Raw genomic sequence first — 22,309 nt, forward strand, 5'->3', positions numbered from 1 at the left:
CAGACGCCCAAAAGATGGGAGGAAAGAGGGAGGAAAAGGGGGATTTTACGACTCGAAAAGCTCGAGGATCACAAGCCAAAGCAGCAGGTACTTATTCCATTTGATATGCGCCATCGCGAATGCGTCAGAAGGTCGATGGTCGGTAATCGCTCGGCTCAGCGGGACAACGAGGAATGCAATGCGGGCCGGCCATATGAGCAAGATGAACTATTATTGCCCCGTTTATCCCAGAGAGTTTTCTGGGAACCGCGGGGGAATCAGTCGCTGAGTGGCCATGACTCTTTTCATCAGGAATTCTGGGACTAGAATTCACAAGCCAGCCCCGACCATCGGACGAGCTTAGTGGTGGTTCGGGAGAGAGGATCGAGACTCGCTGGTGATCCTCGGTCTAATGGACAAAGGCCCTGGATGCATCGAGTTGCCACAACCAGCTCCAGACGCAGACTGGAACTTATTGACAAGTTGCTTCCCCGGACTGTATTCTTTTCGACAGTGACACCTTTGACTGATTATCTCGAGGCCATTCTGCGTATTTCGAGAGACCAACTGCGGTACGGTTGAAGAGGGTTGAAAAGCGTAGCAGATAATGACGTCAACAACATGTGCTTGATCGTCGTGACAATACATGACAGTATCCGCGATTACTAGTTCGTTTCCATAACCTCAGACATCAACCAGGCCTGAATCGACTATATTGTCATTTCCCACCGATATTCGGAGCTCTCAGCAACCAGATATTGACTGTTTTTATGCTCTTTGTATTCTAGGGATTCTTTCATAGCGAAAAAAAAAAAAAAAAAAAAAAAAAAAAAACCTCTGCATTCAACGCAACAACCTCAGCTACCCTGTCGGTGGAGTCGGTGCCGAAGTCTTGGAGTAGTCTTGACTCTTGAGTCTGACTCATTTTGGTCCTTTTCTTTTCACGGCTGTAATTTATTTCCGTTAGACCCCGGTAATTGTTCCCCACAAACATACGAGTACCCAGGAAGAGCTTAAATAGATTTCCAAGTGGGTTTCTGCCTGAGGCAGGAACTCTGTAGTTAGATATCACACTACCTCACTACACTTTGCAACAGGCTCTCTTCGGTCACAGAGTGCAGACTGCAGAGGATATAGAGATGAAAACACACTCTCCATAAAATAAAAAAATTAAATCAAGTAAATATTCATATCCTCACCACCTCCAAGAATCAAAAAATCAACCCCTTTCCCTCCATCCCTATTTCATCCCATCGCTCCAAAAAAAAAAAAATCACATCAGCCAGACCTGATTACCTTACCTAGGTACCTTATGCAACAAACCTCGGCTCAACTCAAACACCCAATCACCCATCCCGAAACACCTCCCCCCCCCAGTCTTCCACAGGGCACAGACAAGTCACGGCCAAGAGGTCACTACTACCTACACCTACTCCGTAGGTCCCTTGGGGGATTTTACGGGTTTACTTTTAGGGGTGTCTACAGTCTAGCGAACGAGAACGGGAGAACCAAGAAACATCGGGAAAATAAGGAGGCGATAATTCGTCTGGCGCACCCGTGTTATTGTCGACGAAAATCGTCGGCGTCATTGTTTGTGTGTGTGTGTACCTTTTTTTTTCGGGTTGGAGCTATAGATAGATAGCACAATATCAAAAGCCTACTGTGTAGGCATGCGTCTTGAAAGCAGGGTTTTGGGTGCGTTGGGCCGTTTGGATTGCATTTTAGGGAGTAGATAGATAGCTTAGAGCTTAGAGCTTAAGAGACTGGAGAGAGAGAGAGAGAGAGAGAGAGAGAGAGAGATAAAGAGCTGGGTGTTGACTGTATCCCAATGTCTGACGAAAAGGCGATATTCGTAGATAGATAGTAGATAGTAGATACCTAGTAAGTAGTCTAGCTTTGGGCTTTTGCTTTTGGGTCGTCGCTGGGCTTGGGTTTCACATGCAACCAGCCAACCACTCCCACTTGGAGTATCCAGACAAGAGACATACGGAGTCTCTCATCATCTTCGACCGTGTCCTCGTCAGCTTTGATGGAGTATCCCCACCTCCCATGATCTGACCATTGGATTGAAATGAACCCATGGGTCAGGGAGAGTATGGGCTTGGCTACCAGTACCAGGTAGTAGATATGTTCTAGTGTTCACTGCTCATGCATAGGGTGAGATTGTGTGATATATATAGGAATCTTCAGTCGATCGCTTTCGCAAACGAAAACCACACTCCGTATGCATCGTCTTGAGCAAGTCCTTGACCTACAGATATATTCTGCAAGGTTGATTTGACCCGACAGCGTCAATTGAACTATATAAAACTAACTGCTTCTATCGAAACCCCGCTCAAGAGACAAGCATGTCTCGCAGCACACACGCAAAACGGGAAGCCCAACGTGAAAAAAAAAAAGAAAAAAAAAAAAAAAAAAAAAAAAAAACCGCAGCAATCAAACAGAGGAAAAGATTTTTCTATTCCTTTTTCGTTACGTTGACACGATTTTAGAACCGCAGGAGTGACGAAACGACAACGCGAAAAAACAAACCTCCCCAACTCCATTTGGCCTGGATGATCACCTGCATCGGATTCTCCGATGTTGAAACAGGATGCTGTCAAGACAGGCGGCAGTCCGCATGATTAGGATAAAATAAGGAGAATGGCAAAACGAGAACAACCAGGGTCGGACAAAGCTTCTTCTAGCAGGAGGAAAAAATGCGTTGAATGACGCAGGGTTTGGGAGTCTGTCGATAGCATCGGTCGATTGATGGCTTAATAAGCATTCTGAGCGAGCACCGCTTTGTTGTATGTCTCCCACGGGGTGATGGCTCCCAGAGCACGCCGTTGATGTGCGTTAAGTATTTCCAACCCGTACACATAACTGGCGTTGACCCAGCCAAACCTGCAGTTCAGAAGATTAGCCCAGAGCTCTGCACATGTGGGCTCGATTTAACATACCCTTCTCGAGGAGCACCCTTGAAGTCCACACCCTGGTTACCGTATTCGGCATCCACTCGGTGAGGATCGATCGGCCGGGTGACATCGTATTTCTCGACGACCACACCGTTAAAGTCAACAAATGCCTTGGTGATCATGAACAGCCACTTGTACGCCAGTCGCTCGGCTTCCTCCTGGTAGCCGTAGCGCAGCAATCCCGTCCAGGCGAGCATCTGCTGCGGCGCCCATCCGTAAGGAAAGTCCCATTGCCGATTGGGTCGGTCCAACCCTACAGCACCACGGGACTCTTCCGTACCGGATACCAGACCGCCGTAGACCTCAAATCGGGGCAACGCCTTGCTCACTAACTCCGCCGCCTGTTGCGGCGTAGCGAGACCGGCCCACATGGCCCAGAATGTCGTGGCGCTCTCGTAATTGGTCCGCTTCTGCAGGACGGTGTCGTAGTCGAAGAACATACCCTTCTCCTCGTCCCACAAGTACGTATCCATTCTCATCTTGCGTCTCCGGGCGCGGCGGTCCCACACGGACGAGGACTCGCTTTCGATGTCCTTGGATGATTCGGTTCGGAACTCGTGAGGAATCTCAAGCTTGTCCTTGAAGTAGGTCCGGATGATTCGAGCAATATCGACCTCGTATTTGTAGAGCAGCGAATTCAGATCGACCGTGGCCAGGTTAGCACAGACTCTTTCGAGACGGTAGCTCGTGTCGTGGCCGGATTCACGGACGGCCCGATCGTGCAGGAAGTACTCATCCAGCTCAGGCTCCTTGACTTTGCCGTCATTGTAAGCCTGAACAAACTCGTTGAATTCCATGCCATGCTTCTGAGCATACGGCGTAAGAATGTGAGTGAAGTGAGTGGGTTCCGTCTCGGGAGGGACGCCCTGTCCCTCTGGACGGTACCGGGACAGGCCCGAAACCTCATCGAAACGGGGTTCGGCTGTCCACACGCTGTAGTATTCCTTGATCGCAGCCAGTGTTGCGTTGCGAAGGAACTCCAGGGCATCGGGCTCACTCTTGATACGCTCATACACGCGTAGAGCCATATCCGTCAAAAATGGCGGTTGAGACCGGGTGAGGTAATACGAGCGGTTGGCGTTCAAAATCTTGCCGTAGTGCTTGATGCAGAAGCAGAAGTTGATCACCATGGCCTTGGCCAGATCCACCCGGTTGCTCACCAACAAGCCGAGAGACTCCATATAACTGTCCCATCCATACAATTCGTTAAATCTGCCACCTGGCACGACGAACGGTACACCGATATACTCGGGTTTCTGTGTGGCTTCATTGATTTTCTTCTGCATGGCCAGTGCAAGCAGACCGGGCCTGGAATTGAGATCCTTCACGTAATCAGGTGTGATGTTTGCATTGAGCATCTGCACATCCAGGCGTAGCTCAGGGTGCGTCTCGGCGATTCCCTTGTAGTACTCGAACTGCTCGGGAGCACCGGGGGGCACATAGATTCGAGGCCGCGGATCATCGGTCCAGTCCTTGGGATCCCGACCAGCGACTTCGATGTTGGAGCCGTCAATGCGGCGGGTGAGGGCGTTCCAGAACGAGTTCTTGATCAGACGAGACAGACGCGAGACAGGGTTCTCGCTCAGACGAGCTTCATCAAGGACGATATGCTTCCGGCCGTAATCTTTGGCAATGGTGAGTTCCTGTAGCAGATTCGACAGCATGTATGTCCCTCGCACATCGAATTTGTTGTATCCAGACGAAGCGGCGGTTCCTACGGAGAGAACCTGAGCACAGCGAGTCAGTTGACCATTACGTGAACGGCATACACTTGAGTCCATGATGGCGTTACTCCGAGCACCTACCTTGGGGCCAGCATCTTCAATTGTAATTTGCATATTCCTATCTGTATCCTCCCGCTCCAGCAAGCTGTGCAGGGTTGTATCGACATCGATAAGGAACTTGCGAGGATGCGCTGATAGCTCATCTGTTGGGCACGTGCGCGGTCGCTCCGTCAGTCACCGCAAGTTTTGGCCCAAATGACTATTCAAGGGGCGGAGGGAGGAACATACCATGGCTGCCCCGTCTGGCGGGAATCTTCCCCAGGAGATCCTGAATATCGTCGCGATTGAATGCTTTCAAATTCTACCATCATCCCCGGCGTTATCAGCTAACGAGTCCCTGGTCTTATCTCTCAGAAGCGGCCTGAGCACTCACTGAGGAGAAAGCACGCTTGCGGTCGCGGATGCGGGCTACCGAGTCCTCCTCGCCATAGTAGATATCGGGATCGGAAAAGGGATCAAGGGAGTTCGTGCGCTGCTGGTGTTTGTTCGACGAGCTCATCGTCGGTCAATTGAGAAGGGAATCACAAAGGGAAAAAAAAAAAAGGAAAAAGGAAAAAGAGATCTCGGAAAAGGCTAAAGTCCAGATCAGAGCAAGGATTGTCCGGCTGAAGGCAAGGCAAAGCGAAAGCAATGACCGAGCCGAAGGTATGTCCGTGGCGTAGTTCTTTTAAGTAGATAGATATACCACTTTGGTTGGGGGGGGGGGGGTATGATGTTGGAAGAGGATATTTTTGAAGATTATCCTGTTTGGACAGAGGAAGAAGAAAGTCGGTTCACGAAGATAAATAATAATGACGAAGGGGGAAGAAAGCAGAGAAGAAGGGAGGGAAAAAAAAAGGATGTACAGTCACAGTCAGTCAGTAGTCAGTAGTAGATAGTGAGTAAAGGGAGAGAGAGTTCCACAGTTTGGCCACACACGCACACGCAACAACTCTTTCTCTCTCTCTCTCTCTCTGTACTCACACCGACAGCGGAAGAATGACAGCGTGCCGTGTCCCTTTTTTCTTTTCTTTTTCCTTTTCCATTTCTTTTTCTTCTTATTTTTATCCTCGGGGAGATAGTCAGGTTTCAATTATTATCATAGTGTCTTTAGTAGCTTTACGTTCTCTCTTTTCTTTTTTCCCCTTCCCTCCTCTTGATCTTCTTACTGTGTGCCTCCATCAGTTGGCTGAATTGCTCTGAATGAAGCGATAAGAAAACGCTCTGGGAGTGTTGTTGGTATGACGGCATCACTGATGATGTCGTCGCTCCACTATCTCCATCACTAACTACATCATTGCCCCTCATACATGACTACGCAATGCTAATAAAGAAAAACTAAAGAGATTGATTGATAATGATAGGGGCATCAGTATTCAGTAGAGATTGAACTTAGAAACATGCCGGCATAGTTTAGATACAGACAGGGGCTACCGTCGAATTGAAAACAAGAAGATGAAGAATGAAAGGAAGTAAGGTAGTAGGGAGAGAGAGAGCCACCGAATGCATCCCAACCACACACCAGCAAATCAGCTTAGAGGAGAAGACACCGAATTAGTGCGATCAAGTGATGGGCTATAAAAAGTACTCAGATCGACCACGTGAGCTAAAAAAAAAAAAAAAAAAAAAAAAAGTTGCCACTAAGTACGGATTGTACAGAGGAAGAAAGAGTAAGACCAGTCAACTGTTGTTTGTTCTATTAGATATCTATCTAGTCTCTCTGTACACTATCGAGACTAATCAATTATCGATTTTCCCGAGATTAGCGAAGGATCATACTATCATTGACGCTACCTACCTACCTTACCTACTCCGCGGAATCCACCACGCTATTTAGTATGGTACCGGCGGAAGCTATTCAAAATCGTTGGCCGGTCATCTGAGTGAGATCGAGCATCGACTCGGTCGTCCCCCACGAGTTTCTCACCGGGAAGCAAGATGGCACGATCAAGCTGAACGGGGAGCCCGCGATGGCGCCCTCGAACCATCATGGCACAGAGGACGAGTTTGCTAAAAACACTGAATTGACCGCAGAAGGAGGTGGATACACCCGGGTACCCCAGGCTAAGACCAACATTGCCACTGGACTAGTCAGGAGAATGCAACAGAGACAACACAGTGGAAACTTACTATGCCGAAACAACCTCGAAAAATACAGCAAACACGTTGAAGGCCTGCCTAGGTCAATCACCAGATTCCCATAAACAAATGATCGAGGGGAGTGGCATACCGGCTCGGCTGGATCCATGATCCGACGTGCCTCCGTGGCACAGACGCAGAAAATCCCCAGAAAGATATACCAGAGATCAAAGCTGAGTTGATTGCGCAAATGTGCCATCACGTAATTCACGCCGTGGTCCTCGTCCATCTCGGTATCGGAAGGATACAGTCCTAAGGCACTTTCTTCATACGTGTTGGAAGCTCGAATGCTGATCGCGATAGGGAAAATCGAAATGTACATCATGACCAGCAAGCTGAACTGGACTGCCGGGTTCACATCTGCCAGGTTAAAGGAGGACGTTCCAGTATGTCGTGAGGACGCAGCCTGGAAGATCGCCGCCAGGACACGCTGTCCACCGGGAAGAGTGTTGACGGCGGGATTGTGGAGGTCGAGAACCACGATAAGCAGGACGTCCACAAAGTTCAAGACGAATAGGATTCCGAAGAGCACCCAGGTCGGTCGGCTTCTGAAGAGCAGCGTGAAACAACGGCGCGGATAATTCAAGAGGAAGCTTAGTGGCTCTCTCAACGATGAGTCTCGCGGGACCGACTTGAACGTCACCCAGATGATGAGGCGTAGAAAGCAGGGGTACATCGTGTGTCCGGCATAGGCAAGGAAGCTCATGATGAACATAGGCCATGCCGCATCTCGAAACGAGATCATCGAGTCCGGGGTGAGGGAATACCCCAAGTTGTCCACCATCGTCTGTGCTGTATAGAAAGCCCTGAGCGACGGCTTAGTGGGCAGGCTCGGCTATGAACGCAGACAGATCACTTACCACCAGATCTTCCCTTGCCCACATTCCCTCAGATAGTCTCTGTACTTGGGATCCGCATGCTGGATCCAAGGCACAAGGCAGATCACCCCAAGCACATGTAGCCCTACAAAGTAACCTGCACGCACCCATCAGACTGTTTCCGAATATAGGCTTCAAAAGAAAAGAAGACCTACCAAGCGATATCTTTAGAAGCAACCTGAGGCTGCGGTATTCTATACCGCCCAGCCTCTCCCTATCTTCAGTCGTTAGGTCATAGAACCGCGAATTGCGACCGAGGCTTGCTTGTGAAGAGAGTCCTGTTAGCTCGGGGTCTTTTGATAGCGAGACGGTCCTTTTAACTTGTCGTTCTTGGGATCTCGAAGGATACGCTCCAAGCGCAGACATCGTGGAAGCGATTCGCTCCAAGGGTGTGCCACCGCTAGCACTGCGACGGTGGATCGACTCGATTTCCGCCTCTTCACTACCGGTGCGTCTGTGAGTACCTGGTGGGAAACGGAGCTTGATCAGCGTTCTGGTTCCTCATGGTGAGCTGGCTGTGCTGGCTGTCTTACCATGATCGTCGATCTCGGTGATCGGATGGCATAGTCATTGTCAGCATAGGAACTGCTCGCTCGCCATGGCTTTCCGACATACCTCTGTCCCGCTCGCGAGGTGAAGGAATATACAAGGCTCTCGAGTCGTCCGCAAACGAAATGTGTTTGTTCCGGATTGTATTGTCATCTCCTGGGATGCCGTTGTTTGTAATCATCCCCTGCCCTCTCCTGACAGCCTCACTGAATAGTTTGTCAGACAGATCGATATGCGCTGCTCGACAAGGGGTTGCCCACCTTTCTACCTTTGAGTCCTCATTGACCTTTGCGTGTGACTCTGCATCTTTCTCGTGCCAGTCTGGCCGAAGAAGGGTAGGTGCTGCAGAGCATTAGCTTCCATGGGACATGACCACAGAGTACCTGCGCAAAGATACATACCGAGCGTTTTCAGGTGTTTCTCGAACCAGTAAAGCCGCACAATGACCACCAGGACATTCACAAAGCCGGGGTTGGACACAATAGGAACAAAGTATAGGAAGAGCTGTTGATAGGTCTTCAGCTCCTTCAAGTCCACGCTACATTTCGTCACATTTCTCGTTAGCGATCCTCTTCCCCTCGATCGATCAATGGGGCCAACAAACGGGTTCAGTCCCGACTCCGTCGAGGAGCTCACTCCGAAGAGGTATGCGTCGACTGCTCTCAGATTACCGTAGGGATAGAGGACGGCAATCCCAAGGATTCCCAGGGTGATGATATATGCATCTATTCCTGGTTAGCTTGCATGATATATATAATCTTGAACCAAATAAGCTTAACGCACAATGCAAGGTTATGAAGTTCACTGGTGGCCTCCACATCTGCTCCACGCACTATTGAAGCTCGGTAACTAGCTAGGCGCTCTCAGCTGTCACTTCTCACAGGCCGGGCTTGTAGTAACTAGTAAGCGCTAGGGGATTCAGCCTAGGATCGAGGTACTAGCGTAAAAAGGTTCCCCCCGGGGGTCTTTTGCTCTGCTCAATAGAAGATCTCGAAACTGGGGCACGCACTCCTATCTCGTCGTCCACCTGCATTCACATATCACAAGTTTTATAGTATACAGCTCGTTGGCTGCGGGATTTACCCAGACCAATCCCATCCGGATCTCACGTCAGTTGGCAACCCCACGCGATCTTGGAGATGCTTCCCCTTACCTCGATTGCGCTTCGTATGGGTTGTTGTAAGAGGGAATTTTTTTCGTCCACTGGGAGCTTCGGGACGACAACGCGGAGCTTGGCGATCTACATACTATCTAAGCCACTGTTGTGGGCGTGCTGATGAGATGTGATATCAGAAGGGGACCTGAGGGGACGATCAGTCTGCCCAATGGTCCAGGTGGACAGGAATCGGTGATTCCACTCAATTCCTTTGGTAGCATGGGATGCGGTGCTGTGTCTAGAAGACCCCTACCATCCCGTCTCGACGACATGTCCCGCTTCTGTCCTGGAGGGACGATCTCGTTACGCGCAGAAAGGCTCGCAGCCTGAGATGTACCTATACTGTACCTATACTCCAATACTCCATACTCCATGCATAAGGTTATTGTTAAACACGTGGATTTCTGTAGGGCTCTGTTGCAACCCCCACTTGCCAGATGATTAAGGTGCATTGCATGCGATCCCTACACGACGTACCAAGCTTGAAGGCAGCCAGCGTATACGATCAAGATAAGCTCGGGTAGACCTTCTGGAAGAGGCGAAAGATTTGCGCATGAATGTACACAGTATGTATTTTTGTATCTCAGGACCCGCTAGCCTCCTTGCATGCTGGCTATTTACATCTTTGCAGCGATTGAGCTGCCTCCATCGACCGTGATCGTCGCGCCATTGATGTACGCACCGGCCCGGCTGCTGAGGAACAGGCAAGATCCGGCCACATCCTGGGGCGTACCAATGCGGCCCAACGGAATAGAACCTTCGATCGACTCACGAAACTTCTCCAGAGTGGCGGCCATCATCTTGCTCTGAAACGGGCCGCAAGCCAAAGTGTTGGATCTAAACCAATCGAACATGTTAGTTGCCTATGTCCTGTGCTACATCAGGATGCGAGATACGAACGTGATATTCCTCTTGCCAAGGTGGTGTGCGAGAACCCTGCTCAGGTGATGCAGGCCTGCCTTGCTAGCGCTGTATGCGAATGTCTCCAGACTCGGAACTCTCAACCCATCAATGCTGCCAATGTTGATGACGCGAGCTGGATCGCTGGGCGAGCCAGCCGCTTCAAGGAGAGGGGTAAGGAGCTTGGTGAGGTCGAAGACCCGGTGGAGGTTGAGGGTAAGGACCCTGGTCCATGCGGATGATGGGTACTCATCGTAGGGGGCACCCCAGTTGGACCCGGAGTTGTTCACGAGGACATGGAGCTCTTAGTGTGGGAGATTAGCTTGCTGCCCGAAGATTGCTTCCTCGTATCAGTCAATCAAACTCACTGCCTTCGCGCTTCGCTATCTCATCAGCAAGTCTCTTGCACTCCTCCTCCCGGTAGAAATCGGCCGGGATGGCGTACGCTTTGCCCTTTCCGATCGCATTGAGCTCCTTTACAGCTTGATCGCAAGCCTTGGCATCTCTGGACGAAATGTACACCGTCGCACCATTGGTGACGTATCCTTCGGAAATCATACGGCCAATACCTTTGGCTCCGCCGGTGACCAGCACCACTTTACCCTGCACCATTGTTCAGAATAGGTAAGCAACGGCTATGAGGAGAAGACCTACCTCTACATTGAAGAGGCTTTGGGTATCCATAATGATACAGTGAAGCAAAACCGTTAGCTTGAAACAAAAAAAAAGACAAGAGGGGAGTGAGTTAAGTAGGAGTTAGGGTGGATGTGTGGAAAAGCCTTTCGACATCATGATAGAGAGAACCACACTCCTCATATACTCCTCCTTACGATGCTTGTCCGACAACCGAATGCTTCTTGGCGAAGGATACCGAGGCTATTCGGATTGGGAATAACAGAGGCACCGAGAAACGCACGCTATCCCCAATCAGGGCAAATAGCCGTAATCGCCGTTGTCACTAATCCGAGCTTTTTTTGCGGGGCGCTGAATGTTGCTTTGAATCTGTGGTATCTGGGAGAGCACGCATACCATGATTTCATAGATGGCATTGTTGATCTGAACACTTCTTGACTGGTCAAGTGGATTCTATACATTTCTTGCATATTAAGCCTCAGCGTCATTTCTGTTTCAACATCTCTAGAATATAGACCTTATTTTTGCCTTCTTGCTGCATCTTTACCCCACCTCTCCGACTTGACAATGGAAGAATTACTAGCTCGCCACCGCAAGGAACAGAAAGATCTCCAGGGACGCATTACACAGAAGAAGAAATCAGCGACGAAGAAAACCCGTCGGGGTATCAACGAAGAATGCGACCGCCTCCAGCACGAGCTTTCCGAGCGACACCAAGCCGAGATTGCAGAGCTTAACGGCGAGCCCCGCCAACCAGTTGATGGCTTCGAAGACCTGAGCTTACGAGCTTCCGATGCGGAGGATGAGAATACTACAAAGAGCAATGCTGTGAATGGCACAGACGACACAGACAGGCCTTCAGATTCAACGGCGTCGAACTCGAATCCTGCCTCCGAGACTGCCTCCGGCCCGCGCACGAAGAAACCGAACCGACAAAAAGCTCGTCTGGCACGTCGCGCGGCAGAACAAGCGGCTCAGGCGGAGATCGCTGCAGAAGAAGCTGCGAAACAAGTAGATCACCGTGGAAATGAGAGGGAAGTGATGGAGGGCGTGTTCAAACGTCTTGGATTGAAAGAGATAGAGATCAACCCGGACGGGCACTGCTTATACTCTGCTATTGCCAATCAGTTGGAGGAAGCAGGACTCGGTCTGAAACCAGATCCGCAGAGAATGGTCCTCCAGCCCCAGACACAGTCTCGCATCGACACGGTAGCATCGCCCAAGCATGATGGCTACAGGGCGGTTCGGGCAGTTGCGGCTGATTTTATTGTTGATCACAAGGATGATTTCGAGGCTTTTATGGAGGAACCGCTTGATCAATATACCCGGAAGATCAAGCTCACGGCGGAGTGGGGTGGACAGCTTGAGCTACAGGCTATTGCTAGGGCATACGGAATCAACATCAACGTTATCCAAGGCGATGGAAGAATCGAGAAGATTGAAGCCGGCGATGCGGATGATTTCGACGAAGAGGAGATGAAGAAGCGAGTCATTTGGTTGGCTTATTACAGGCATACATATGGCCTTGGAGAGCATTATAATGCGCTCACAAAGCACACATAAAGCAATTTACATACGGGAATTCTTGCGATCCAATGTTGGGCTCATCCTAGCAACGAGTTGGGCACGCTCGATGAAGGAAGAACCTCATGATCCGCGGCACTCTTGCTCAAGCTACCAGACGACTGGCGACCATGACATCTTGAAATTACATGAGATAGGTGGATATTGAGCCCTGCAATTAGATAGTGAGGAGTTATATCACTCCAACGCTGTGCAGTCCTGGAACGGCATTCCTGAAGTATGCCAAGGTTGCCGGACGTTCATCCATACCAAGTTGTATGATGGATGGGTTGTCGCCGACGAGGCTAGTTTCATTATGTGCGAGTGAGTTTAGCAAAGCACAGTCGGAGGTGCAAATTCCTTGCCTCCAGCGGTTTCCGCGCGAGCAGGCGATTGTAAAAAACCAAGGTCTTCGTTTAATTCATTGACCGGGTTGGTGGATGAGGAATCTTAAAGAAGGGATCAACATGAACAGGACAGGGGCAGATTTGAAGGACAAGCAAGAAGAGGCAGCACCACTCCATGGGCTATTCTTATCTCACAGGAAATCTTTCGTGGTCTAGGCAGTCTAGCTAGACATTTGACGCTACTGTATCATATTGTCAATCTTGAGGATCGTGTAATGTGCTTATATGGATCATTTAATGGATGGGGATATCGTTGATCGTGACACAGGCAGTCCTCAACAGTCAGTAGCTAAATCTCCCTCTGTCAAGACTAAGAGAAGTCTTCATATCGCGGCAGAGTAAGGACGCATATAGAATAAACCAAGCTTCCTTATAGGCACATAGTGGAACGTTGCAAGAGATCAGTACTTATTCTTCAGACTATATGTATCTCCAAGTCAGCCCATGCGGCTCGTTGCTAATGAACATCGCCTATCATCTGCCACAAAGACCTGCTAATGCCAGCATCAGTGTTGGAATTTGCCAACAAACCACTCGTAAACAAATATATCGCGTGAAGCATTTCTTCCCTGGTATTCACACAGGGAATTATGGACTGACTGAAAGCCACGATATGAGCGAGTTCAACCGCGGTAGATGCTATTGCGAGAATATCTGAATCGCCGATCCTCTAAAGAGACGATTGAGGAGGACGCTGCCATATCGAAACCCGATCTTGAACCTCCCCCTTCTCATTCTTCCCAACTTCATGGGTCCGCTCTGGTTGCCAATACGCGACTCGCTCAAGTCCCTGTGCGCTTGGGGCCTTTGAGGAGTCAAACTGGCATTGACGGCTGGCATCGTAGGGGATTTCCTCGCCCGGGTGGCTCAGATGTGCCCGGTAAGCCTCCGAGGCTGAACCCCACGGAGGTCCTTGAACGGATGGATCCTTGTGTCTTGGAAATTCAAGGCAGATGAGGTGCCCGCGGGGTGAATCTGCGAGTAGCTGAGTGTGTCTGAGGGCCCATTGTGGGCGCATTGAGGGGTTCAACGCGCAGAAAAACTGGTGGAGAGAAGAGAAAAAAAGAAAAAAGTTAGCCCATGAGTTGAAGAGAGAACGGACCGAAGCAATTTTTGTTCTTTGGCTTTGCTTTTCTCAACTCGCTGATTCAGTGCAGTCGCAAACCCGCACAGGTCAGTCAGTCACCTACCGTGTAATCGTAAATCACGTCGAAGCAGTTCCGCGTCAGATTTAGCTTCTCCAACCATGTATCCTCGAAGAAATCACCCTGCACAAAGGTGATCTTGCCCTGTCCGATCTCCGCATCCCGCACGGGGTATTGATCCCCGTTCTTCGCCTGCTCCTCCTGACACACATCCACCGCAGTGGCGCTGTACTCCAAACCATAGGCATCGTACCCGAAGCTCGCCAACAGCAACACGTCCACACCGCGACCGCAGCCCGGTACCAGCGCCTTCTTGCGGTACGTCTTGCCCTGTGCGTCTTGGCCGAGGGGGCCGCCGATGATCGCGCGTTTCTGGATCAGGGTGTCTTCCAGCGCGGGGTTGGGGAATCCTCTATCCCAGGGTAGACGGTCGCCTTTGCTCTTGTCCCAGAGCTCGGCCCATCCATCGACATAGTTTCCGTCTTTGTATTTGGCGAGGACTTCGTGGACGCCGGAGGGGATGAGAGAAGGCGTGGACATGGTTGCTACGCGGGATCGGAAAGATGCGAAGAGTCGTGTGTAGAGGATCATTCAACTTTGAGTGCTATGGGTTCGGTTACAGCTTAGAACTGGGGGACCTGAGAGCCTGGGGTATCTGTGTTCATATATCTAGAACGATATCTGTGAATACGAATTACAGAGTTGGCGACTGGTTCTGGGCGGTCGAGCCATCCGTTCCGATCAGTTGGGGTTTATCCACTTCTTCCCCGAGGTTTCTAAATTTCAATCCCCGAGTCTATCAACCCAGAGAGAGAGAGGATGAGAGCAATGACTAATGATTTATAAGCTGGATGGTTGAATGGAAGTCTCGAACTCTTTGGATTTTCTATCCCAGAATATTGAGCACGTTTACGAGGAAGACAAGTTGAACTGCTTCGAAATAATGTGGGGAAGGTGTGGCAGCTGTTCCCCGTCCTACCACACCCGCCACCTTAGCAACTTGATCTCTACCCTCAACATTGAACATTCTAGGGCTCCTTGTCAGTATTTGATACAACTGGCCCAAGATTTGACCATGGTCTTGAGGAGCTATGAATATGATCAGATGCCGCCTCAAGTGACGATAACCTTAAGACAAGCTCACACGGCAGTGGGTCAGTCCGTGGAGTGTGACGGTGTAACCACTAACCAGACCTATCCTCGAAGCCCATATGAGTGATATGATATATCATATGGACATATAAGACTGTCAAAGTGATGGCGACTTGTGGCGCGGGAGACTACCTACTTGCTCGGTCCAGACATTCTCGGCTTGCCGTTGATGGTTTGACCACCTAGAGAATTCGAGGCACACTGTGACTGCCATGGCTATGAAGTATGAACCCACAGATCTGGCAACTATGTTGAGGATTACAGAGTATTATCTAGTATCTACCCTGTCGATCGAATAATATCCACTACAACATTACTCACTAACTGCTGGCCATCAAATGATCAAAACGGTCGGTTAGATAGACAAGGCTTGACCTCGGGCAAACTATGCACTAGGGTCATCAAAAAGTTGAAAAAAAACAACATTTTCTTTCTTTCGGAATTTTCCAATGATTTTTTTTTCTTTCCAGCAGTTGAACCCCCCTAATCTGATAAGAATGCCAAGACTTCTTTAACTAATCAGAGCCTTTAATTTTCACCACCCCACTAGAATAGACTAATCAGAATCAGTAGCTAGTGGGTGCCTTATTGCCTGGGAAAGTAGTATACATGCTCTGGGAGATAGTAGTAGATTTCACCTAACAACATCAAAATATATATCTTTATACTCTGTACATGAGAAATCATCAACTTCCACCATCTACCATAAAAACCTCACTAGATTTACTATTATTTACTATTTTTAAATCTAGAGAAGTAAGCTCACATACGAATATATATACAGTCTTACTCAGAATATATTTAGATCTAAAATCAGTAATAAAATATGCCTTAATACTCGCAAGGCTTTTACCACCCAGCACCAGCGAGGCCCTTACCATCATCAAGGTCCCTACCATCAGCAAGTGTCTCTATTGCTAGCAAGGTCCCCATTGTCAGCGAGTGTCCCTATCACCAGCAAGGTCCCTACTAGCAGTGAGGAGCCCAAAAAACCATTAGATTTTATAGAGTATTTAACATTTTCCCCCTTAAAATTCATGAATTTTTCTCTTCGAAAATTTGAGGCTACAGGACGCCAACTGGTCATGATTTAGTTAAGAATAATTTCTTATTTTACTAAAATAGGTAGGCGGAGAGAATAAGAAATAGGCATTTTATAATATGTAATTTTCCTCTGGAAAAAAAATATTTTTCTTTCCGAAAAGATGTTTTTTCCCCCCGAAAATAGTACTATGCACTGAGAAAATAGCCAAGGGCGGGATCTTCCGCAGTGCTCACTCCTACTACGGATGAGTCGGCACACAATCTCTTGACTGTGACTGGGCACCACTGACTCATGAACTGAGCTGATATCTAACTAAGTACTTGGTACTGACTGGTAGCATTATTATTATTATTAACTATGTATTATTATCATTGACAATGGTGGAATTGTGACATGCGGAGAAATATCCACAGGCACAAATTTCATGATAACAATGAGGGGTTTTGAATTGGGATGTGCGTAAATGAAACAGAGCGGTTCATATAGTGCATGAAGTATGAAATCCCTACCAACCTATGATCAAGCTCATCACCACAAGAGTATCCTTGTCGAAAGGCTGCGATTGATAGACAATCATTACTCAGTAGGGTCACAAGTTCACAACACCCGCGGATTCTTGTCTGGCCAGCAAGGACTTAAGTAGTATTAGTAAGATTAGTATGTAGTACTACAGTAGTAGATCTACGCCTGCCTTATCGGGATCAACAAGTCATGGTGCAGACTTTTTTTTTTTTTGTTTTCTCTTTCCTTCAATCTTGCTTTTCTTCTTCGCTTCTTTCCCTCTCAGAAATCATTTGTCCAGCTCCTGGTCGTGTGATTCCTCTGTTGACTCATGTTGGGACCATGGAGGAGTGTTAGCTGTTCTTTTCCACCTCCAGACGTAATCATTGACATTGCTATCATTGCCAGAACGTGAGCCTATCTTGTGTTAGGTGCCTTTATAAATTCGCATACATTATTCCCTAAGATCCATTATTGCATCCACATTCCACACACAATATCCCTTGTGGTTGAGACTCTGATGCTAGATCGCCCGGCTGTTGCGTCATTGACACACCCTACACTCCCGTTTTCAGACTCGGCATATCAACAACACCCCATCTATTGTGGGAGACGAATTGCACATAGGTACCAGAACATAAAATGCCATCCTCGAAGCTGGGGAATGAGGGGATCCAAGAACTCAAGTCGTCCGAAACCGCATATACCGATGCTCTGAATACAGTCCCCCAGTCCACGGAAGACGGCAACAACGATGTCGACAAGGAACTCCATGATTCACATACCGCGATGGAAGGAAAGGATATTGAGACCAATTATCCTCCATCTTCGTCCGATGCGGAAAATGATCCTCCGGTAACGGTACCAAGACTGAAGCGCCGAGGACTGTTTGGACAGCTCACTCTGCTGGCAGAGGTTGAGAATCCGAAGGTTTATCCTCGAAAGACCAAATGGTTCATCACATTCATCGTTGCAATGGCAGGGTCGACCGCTCCTATGGGTAGCGCGATATTGTTTCGTGAGTCATTGTTTCATGGCAGAAGTCGAACCCCTACGTTAATCAGCCTCCATTAGCTTCACTTTCCCAGATATCGAAAGAGATGAATGCGAGCACCACCGTGGCCAACCTGAATATTTCCCTCTACATGCTTAGCATGTCAATTTTCCCCCTTTGGTGGTCATCTTTTAGCGAGAGGCTAGGGAGGCGAACGATATACCTCGTCTCATTCTGCCTATTTGTCATATTCAATGTTCTTAGCGCCCTTTCCAGCTCAATCGCCATGCTGATAGTCATGCGAATGCTGAGCGGTGGGGCGTCGGCCTCGGTGCAGGCTGTCGGTGCAGGCACAATCGCGGATATGTGGGATCCTCAAGAGCGAGGGCGCGCGATGGGCATCTTCTATCTGGGGCCTCTATGTGGCCCTTTGATTGCCCCCATCGTCGGCGGCGCTCTGGCAGAGAGGTGGGGATGGCGGAGTACGATGTGGTTTTCGGCAGTCTACGGCGGTATTCTGGTCATTTTCATCTTCCTAGCCCTCCCCGAAACACTGGCTCGGAAGAGCCCAGTAGCCGAAGATGACAGCCGCGCCCCGGTAGAGCGGCATCTTAGTCGAATATCATCTCGTCAGGTCGTTCATTTCACTGCCCGATGGCTGAAGGTCCTGAAGATGATCTTGATTGATCCCCTCAAGATCGTGCTCTACTTGCGCTACCCACCGGTTTTGCTGACCGTATATTACGCCAGCATCACCTTCGGCTCTCTCTATGTGTTGAATGTCAGTGTTGAACATACCTTCGGGGCAAGCCCCTATAACTTCAGTACGCTCATCGTTGGGTGTCTCTACATCCCAAACTCGCTGGGCTACATCACAGCCAGCACCTTTGGAGGTCGGTGGATGGACAACATCATGCAGCGCGAGGCGAAACGGGCCAATCGATATGATGAGAAAGGCAAGTTGATCTATCGTCCAGAGGACCGCATGCGTGAGAACGCGTGGCTCGGTGCTTTCCTCTATCCGGCCGCATTGATCTGGTATGGTTGGACGGCCGAGAAGGGGGTATTCTGGTTTGCACCGGTGCGTATTATCCTGGACGATCGGAATCCTATGCAAACTAATGCTTGTATGTTCAGATGGTGGCCAATTTCTTCTTCGGTGTCGGGTCCATGCTTATTTTCAGCATGGCGACCACTATGCTAACCGAGTTCATGCCTAAAAAGTCCTCCGCCGGGGTTGCCCTGAACAACTTTATGCGGAATATCTTCTCCTGTATTGGTTCGCTCGTGACGGCGCCCATCATCGACGCCATCGGCAACGGCTGGTTGTTCACGATCCTTGGGCTGGTGGCATTCGCCAGCAGCTCGGTGATCTTCGCCATGAAGGTATTCGGGCCTCGCTGGAGGAAGTCGATGGATGGTCTGAGTCATTAGGCGAAATTGGGTCAACCCTGCGTGAGGGACACATGTCAACCGAGAGGGCTTTTTTTAGGTGTCTAAGTGTCCAGGATCGTATTGTTAGATTGAGTAGTGGTCCGTGTCGTTTTGAATATGATCAGCACTTTAGAATTTAGATCCACCAATTGTACTCTCCAGGCACATTCAGCGTGGTTAGGAATGCTCTGCGCACTTTGGACTGATGTTTATCTTTGGTCATCCCTATTTTCCCAACGCTCCTAATAGTCACCTATTGTCCTCGGCCTGATGTCGCAAATACCAGCAGAATCAGGAGAGTCCATAGTCTTTCAAAGAATTATGATTCCAGGTAATCAAACAACTATGTCTAGGTGATAGGACACTAGAATAAGAAGTAGTCAAAAACTATATGGAGCTCAGAAGATCTTCTACCTAGGAGCCTGGGAGCTGTAGAGAGGGCTAGAGAGGCAGCGGCGTTACCAAGTTAGTACAGTACATGTAAAGGCTAACGCTAGAGCCCGAGGGCCTAGAAGCTATGCCTAGATTAAGGCTTCTAATTCATGATGGGTGGCCTAGAGTGGCAGACGAAGTATCAGGAACGTTGGGTAAATCGGGGGGTTGCCTTATTTCTCGCCGCCTTGGCCGCATAGGCCGAATTGGGCGCAGGGAAGACTGTCTCTCATATACCCACGGGACAAAGTCGTGCTGAATCGGAACGCAGCAGCTGGCCTCAAGTCCCAAGTCAACTGGTCATCTGTGAAGCAGATGGCCCGGCGTCTGACAGAGAAGCAAGCAGGATCATACGGAGTACACGTACAGGTCCAGACGACGGAGGTTGCCCGGAAGGAGACGAAGAGATTGGGCCCCCGACATGAGTACCTCACAGTTCTGCGGGTCTATCTTCCTTAATTCATTACAGGGAGGGGACACTGACAGTGACAGATGCCAGGGAGACTCGACGAAATTCCCGTAAGACGAAAAAAAAAAAAAAAAAAAAACACGATGAATGATCAATGCTCACTGACATCCTGCTGATGCTATAGATACATACCTAACATTATAGACTACACTAAATACGGATCTCGCGTATTCGATCGCATCCAGAACCCAACAATCAAAGCCAAGTCCTGAAAAGCAGGGCCACGAATCATACAGCCCAGTTGGCCTAAATCAGCGAGTCGTTGGCAAGTGTGGTTTTTGTTTGACAACTTCGGCTTTGGATCAATGCGGTAACTTGCATATCCATGCGGCGATCCCTGGTGCATCTATCACCTTGAGAGGGTACTCCGTAGATACCAGATACTGTCTTACTAGATAGTAATGATAATAGCCATAGTCTGATGAGCATTTCTACCGCAGCCCCGGGGCTTTTTGTCTCGACTGGGCATCTGTGATGCTGAGAGAGGGAGCTAGCTGATGGGGGGTATATTTCAACCAACGACGCTGTCGGCTCTGTCAAGGCTCATACCGTTCTTGCTCAAAGGTTTGTTGGCTTTGCTGCCTCCGATCATGAAAGGGAAGAGAAATTGTTTATTCTTATCGACCATGTGGGCCCCAGACTATACCTTGGGAGCAGGTTGAGATTGAACTTGACCACTCATGGACTGCCAAAACAGCAATGGAATCGCGTTCCCACGCCTCATTTTTTTTTTTTAGGTGCAGTAGGTTGGGTCTGGGATTTTGGGAATGGGGACATCGTCGTTTTATGTTTCAGCTGGAATTGAGATGGTGTTTTCGTGCTCTGCGATTGGGATTGAGCTTGAGATAGTAAATTTGATATTATCTACAGAGGATCTATCTAGATGGACAGTGATGAAGACTCTGGGAATGGGCCAGGCCTGAGGTGTCTGGGATTGCCGGAAAAGGCTTGGTGGAAAGTCACCGAGTCCAGTGATCTGCAGGTTGATGGAATTGTCCAACAGCCGGACCTTCTCTCCTCTTTCTTCTCTCCTTCTGTGATGATTCACAGCAAGCATCTCATCTCGCTTCATCATCGACAGCGATGCTGATGCTGATGCTGATGCTGATGGTCTACAGATTATTACAGAACGGCAGTAAATCAAATCAGAGCAATGGTCATGCACACCAGATCACAGTCCTTCTGGCCGGGGTTTCGGCCACCCTCCTCCACGCATCATGCATCCAATTCCTGCCGCCGCCCGCAATTTGCGTTGGGCAGGAATCGGGGACTGATGTGCTTGGTGATGGTTGAAGATGATTCCCCAATTAACTATTGTGTCAAGGCATGATCATCGCGATCATTCTCGCCTTCACTGGCGGCTCATTGCTCTTCGAAACGAGAAATAACAACACAACCCTCATTCCATACAGCGCCTGATCTGCTTGTCAGTCCGTGATGCCATTAGATCGTGATGTCCAACATAGGAACATGATGCATCATCGAGGCGCTGCTCTCTTTTCGTCTACGCGCGTCAGCTAACCAAAACAGAGGCTATTGCGGGTTGTGACCAGAAAATCCCTAGAATTAACAGAGAATAGTGAAAAAAAAAATAACAACTCAACCTACTGTGTAAGTTCCTCCCATCTCCATTAACTTTAGTGATCGGTGGCACCACCCCCACCAAACTCTGCGGTATCCAGTCAACCACGCACCCACCACTCCACTACGGACTGGGAAGTGGACTGCTTTCCCTTCTTTCCTCTTGTCAATAATATGTACGATTTTCGTCCCTGCAAGCTCTTCCTGCAGATGGCAACCCTCCTGCTTTTGCCCGGCCCTAGTCATGCTTTATGGAGGGGAGTTTCGAGCTCCCTATTGCTCGCCGTCCGGAGCCATGTATCGGGGCTGCGTGAGACGTGGCCCAATCAAAAGGCTTGCCGTTGGGTAGTTCGCGAATGACGTCCCACGGCCTCCAGCCCGAGACCGTTCCCAGTCCTGCGTGGAGTGCGACAGAATCCCCTCCCAATGGGTAACGACGGACAGATGGTTATACGTCGCCTCGCGTTGGTCCTCAGGCGGAACCATCATGCTGTTGGCGGAGGGACAAGACGTGTCCTGCCTGCCCTCTTCGTTTCCCCTTTGGTCTCCTAACACATGAGTCTGTGCTTGATGAACCCTGGCTGTCCGGCTCTGTACTCGTTTGATTTTCCATTGTGTTCCATTGCATTGCA

At 49.3% G+C, this 22,309-nt stretch overlaps 7 protein-coding genes across 7 annotated transcripts, besides 12 other annotated features; 2 read left to right on the plus strand and 5 right to left on the minus strand.

Annotated features, from left to right (window-relative positions):
* Window positions 1–783: 783 nt before the first annotated feature.
* Window positions 784–812: a microsatellite.
* Window positions 784–813: a microsatellite.
* Window positions 814–1,745: 932 nt separating this feature from the next.
* Window positions 1,746–1,778: a microsatellite.
* Window positions 1,746–1,786: a microsatellite.
* Window positions 1,787–2,367: 581 nt separating this feature from the next.
* Window positions 2,368–2,405: a microsatellite.
* Window positions 2,368–2,406: a microsatellite.
* Window positions 2,407–2,735: 329 nt separating this feature from the next.
* On the minus strand, window positions 2,736–5,219 carry ACLA_052490 (alpha,alpha-trehalase; the record flags this gene model as incomplete). The annotated part of the gene is made up of 5 exons (XM_001272201.1): window positions 2,736–2,865; window positions 2,922–4,663; window positions 4,742–4,863; window positions 4,949–5,021; window positions 5,094–5,219. 5 exons carry the CDS (start codon window positions 5,217–5,219, stop codon window positions 2,736–2,738), a joined length of 2,193 nt encoding a protein of 730 aa, XP_001272202.1.
* Window positions 5,220–5,651: 432 nt separating this feature from the next.
* Window positions 5,652–5,675: a microsatellite.
* A 632-nt stretch (window positions 5,676–6,307) lies between these two features.
* Window positions 6,308–6,331: a microsatellite.
* Window positions 6,308–6,332: a microsatellite.
* A 196-nt stretch (window positions 6,333–6,528) lies between these two features.
* Window positions 6,529–9,085, minus strand: ACLA_052500 (putative potassium uptake transporter; the record flags this gene model as incomplete). The annotated part of the gene is made up of 8 exons (XM_001272202.1): window positions 6,529–6,781; window positions 6,830–6,873; window positions 6,930–7,644; window positions 7,699–7,813; window positions 7,872–8,209; window positions 8,328–8,607; window positions 8,667–8,990; window positions 9,049–9,085. 8 exons carry the CDS (start codon window positions 9,083–9,085, stop codon window positions 6,529–6,531), a joined length of 2,106 nt encoding a protein of 701 aa, XP_001272203.1.
* A 953-nt stretch (window positions 9,086–10,038) lies between these two features.
* On the minus strand, window positions 10,039–11,005 carry ACLA_052510 (short chain dehydrogenase/reductase family; the record flags this gene model as incomplete). Its single annotated transcript, XM_001272203.1, has 4 exons — window positions 10,039–10,258; window positions 10,322–10,625; window positions 10,690–10,924; window positions 10,976–11,005. The coding sequence occupies 4 exons, from the start codon at window positions 11,003–11,005 to the stop codon at window positions 10,039–10,041; spliced, it is 789 nt and encodes a 262-aa protein (XP_001272204.1).
* A 516-nt stretch (window positions 11,006–11,521) lies between these two features.
* On the plus strand, window positions 11,522–12,517 carry ACLA_052520 (deubiquitinase OTU2; the record flags this gene model as incomplete). The annotated part of the gene is made up of 1 exon (XM_001272204.1): window positions 11,522–12,517. One exon carries the CDS (start codon window positions 11,522–11,524, stop codon window positions 12,515–12,517), a length of 996 nt encoding a protein of 331 aa, XP_001272205.1.
* A 1,077-nt stretch (window positions 12,518–13,594) lies between these two features.
* Window positions 13,595–14,609, minus strand: ACLA_052530 (putative thiol methyltransferase; the record flags this gene model as incomplete). Its single annotated transcript, XM_001272205.1, has 2 exons — window positions 13,595–13,966; window positions 14,115–14,609. 2 exons carry the CDS (start codon window positions 14,607–14,609, stop codon window positions 13,595–13,597), a joined length of 867 nt encoding a protein of 288 aa, XP_001272206.1.
* Window positions 14,610–16,105: 1,496 nt separating this feature from the next.
* Window positions 16,106–16,189: a microsatellite.
* A 1,220-nt stretch (window positions 16,190–17,409) lies between these two features.
* On the plus strand, window positions 17,410–19,195 carry ACLA_052540 (MFS transporter; the record flags this gene model as incomplete). The annotated part of the gene is made up of 3 exons (XM_001272206.1): window positions 17,410–17,785; window positions 17,842–18,842; window positions 18,899–19,195. 3 exons carry the CDS (start codon window positions 17,410–17,412, stop codon window positions 19,193–19,195), a joined length of 1,674 nt encoding a protein of 557 aa, XP_001272207.1.
* A 959-nt stretch (window positions 19,196–20,154) lies between these two features.
* Window positions 20,155–20,175: a microsatellite.
* Window positions 20,176–21,178: 1,003 nt separating this feature from the next.
* Window positions 21,179–21,205: a microsatellite.
* Window positions 21,206–21,950: 745 nt separating this feature from the next.
* On the minus strand, window positions 21,951–22,163 carry ACLA_052550 (uncharacterized protein; the record flags this gene model as incomplete). The annotated part of the gene is made up of 1 exon (XM_001272207.1): window positions 21,951–22,163. The coding sequence occupies one exon, from the start codon at window positions 22,161–22,163 to the stop codon at window positions 21,951–21,953; it is 213 nt and encodes a 70-aa protein (XP_001272208.1).
* Window positions 22,164–22,309: the final 146 nt, after the last annotated feature.

Source organism: Aspergillus clavatus, genomic scaffold (genome assembly GCF_000002715.2).
Source record: "Aspergillus clavatus NRRL 1 1099423829800 genomic scaffold, whole genome shotgun sequence".
In the NCBI taxonomy this organism is placed as follows: domain Eukaryota; kingdom Fungi; phylum Ascomycota; class Eurotiomycetes; order Eurotiales; family Aspergillaceae; genus Aspergillus; species Aspergillus clavatus.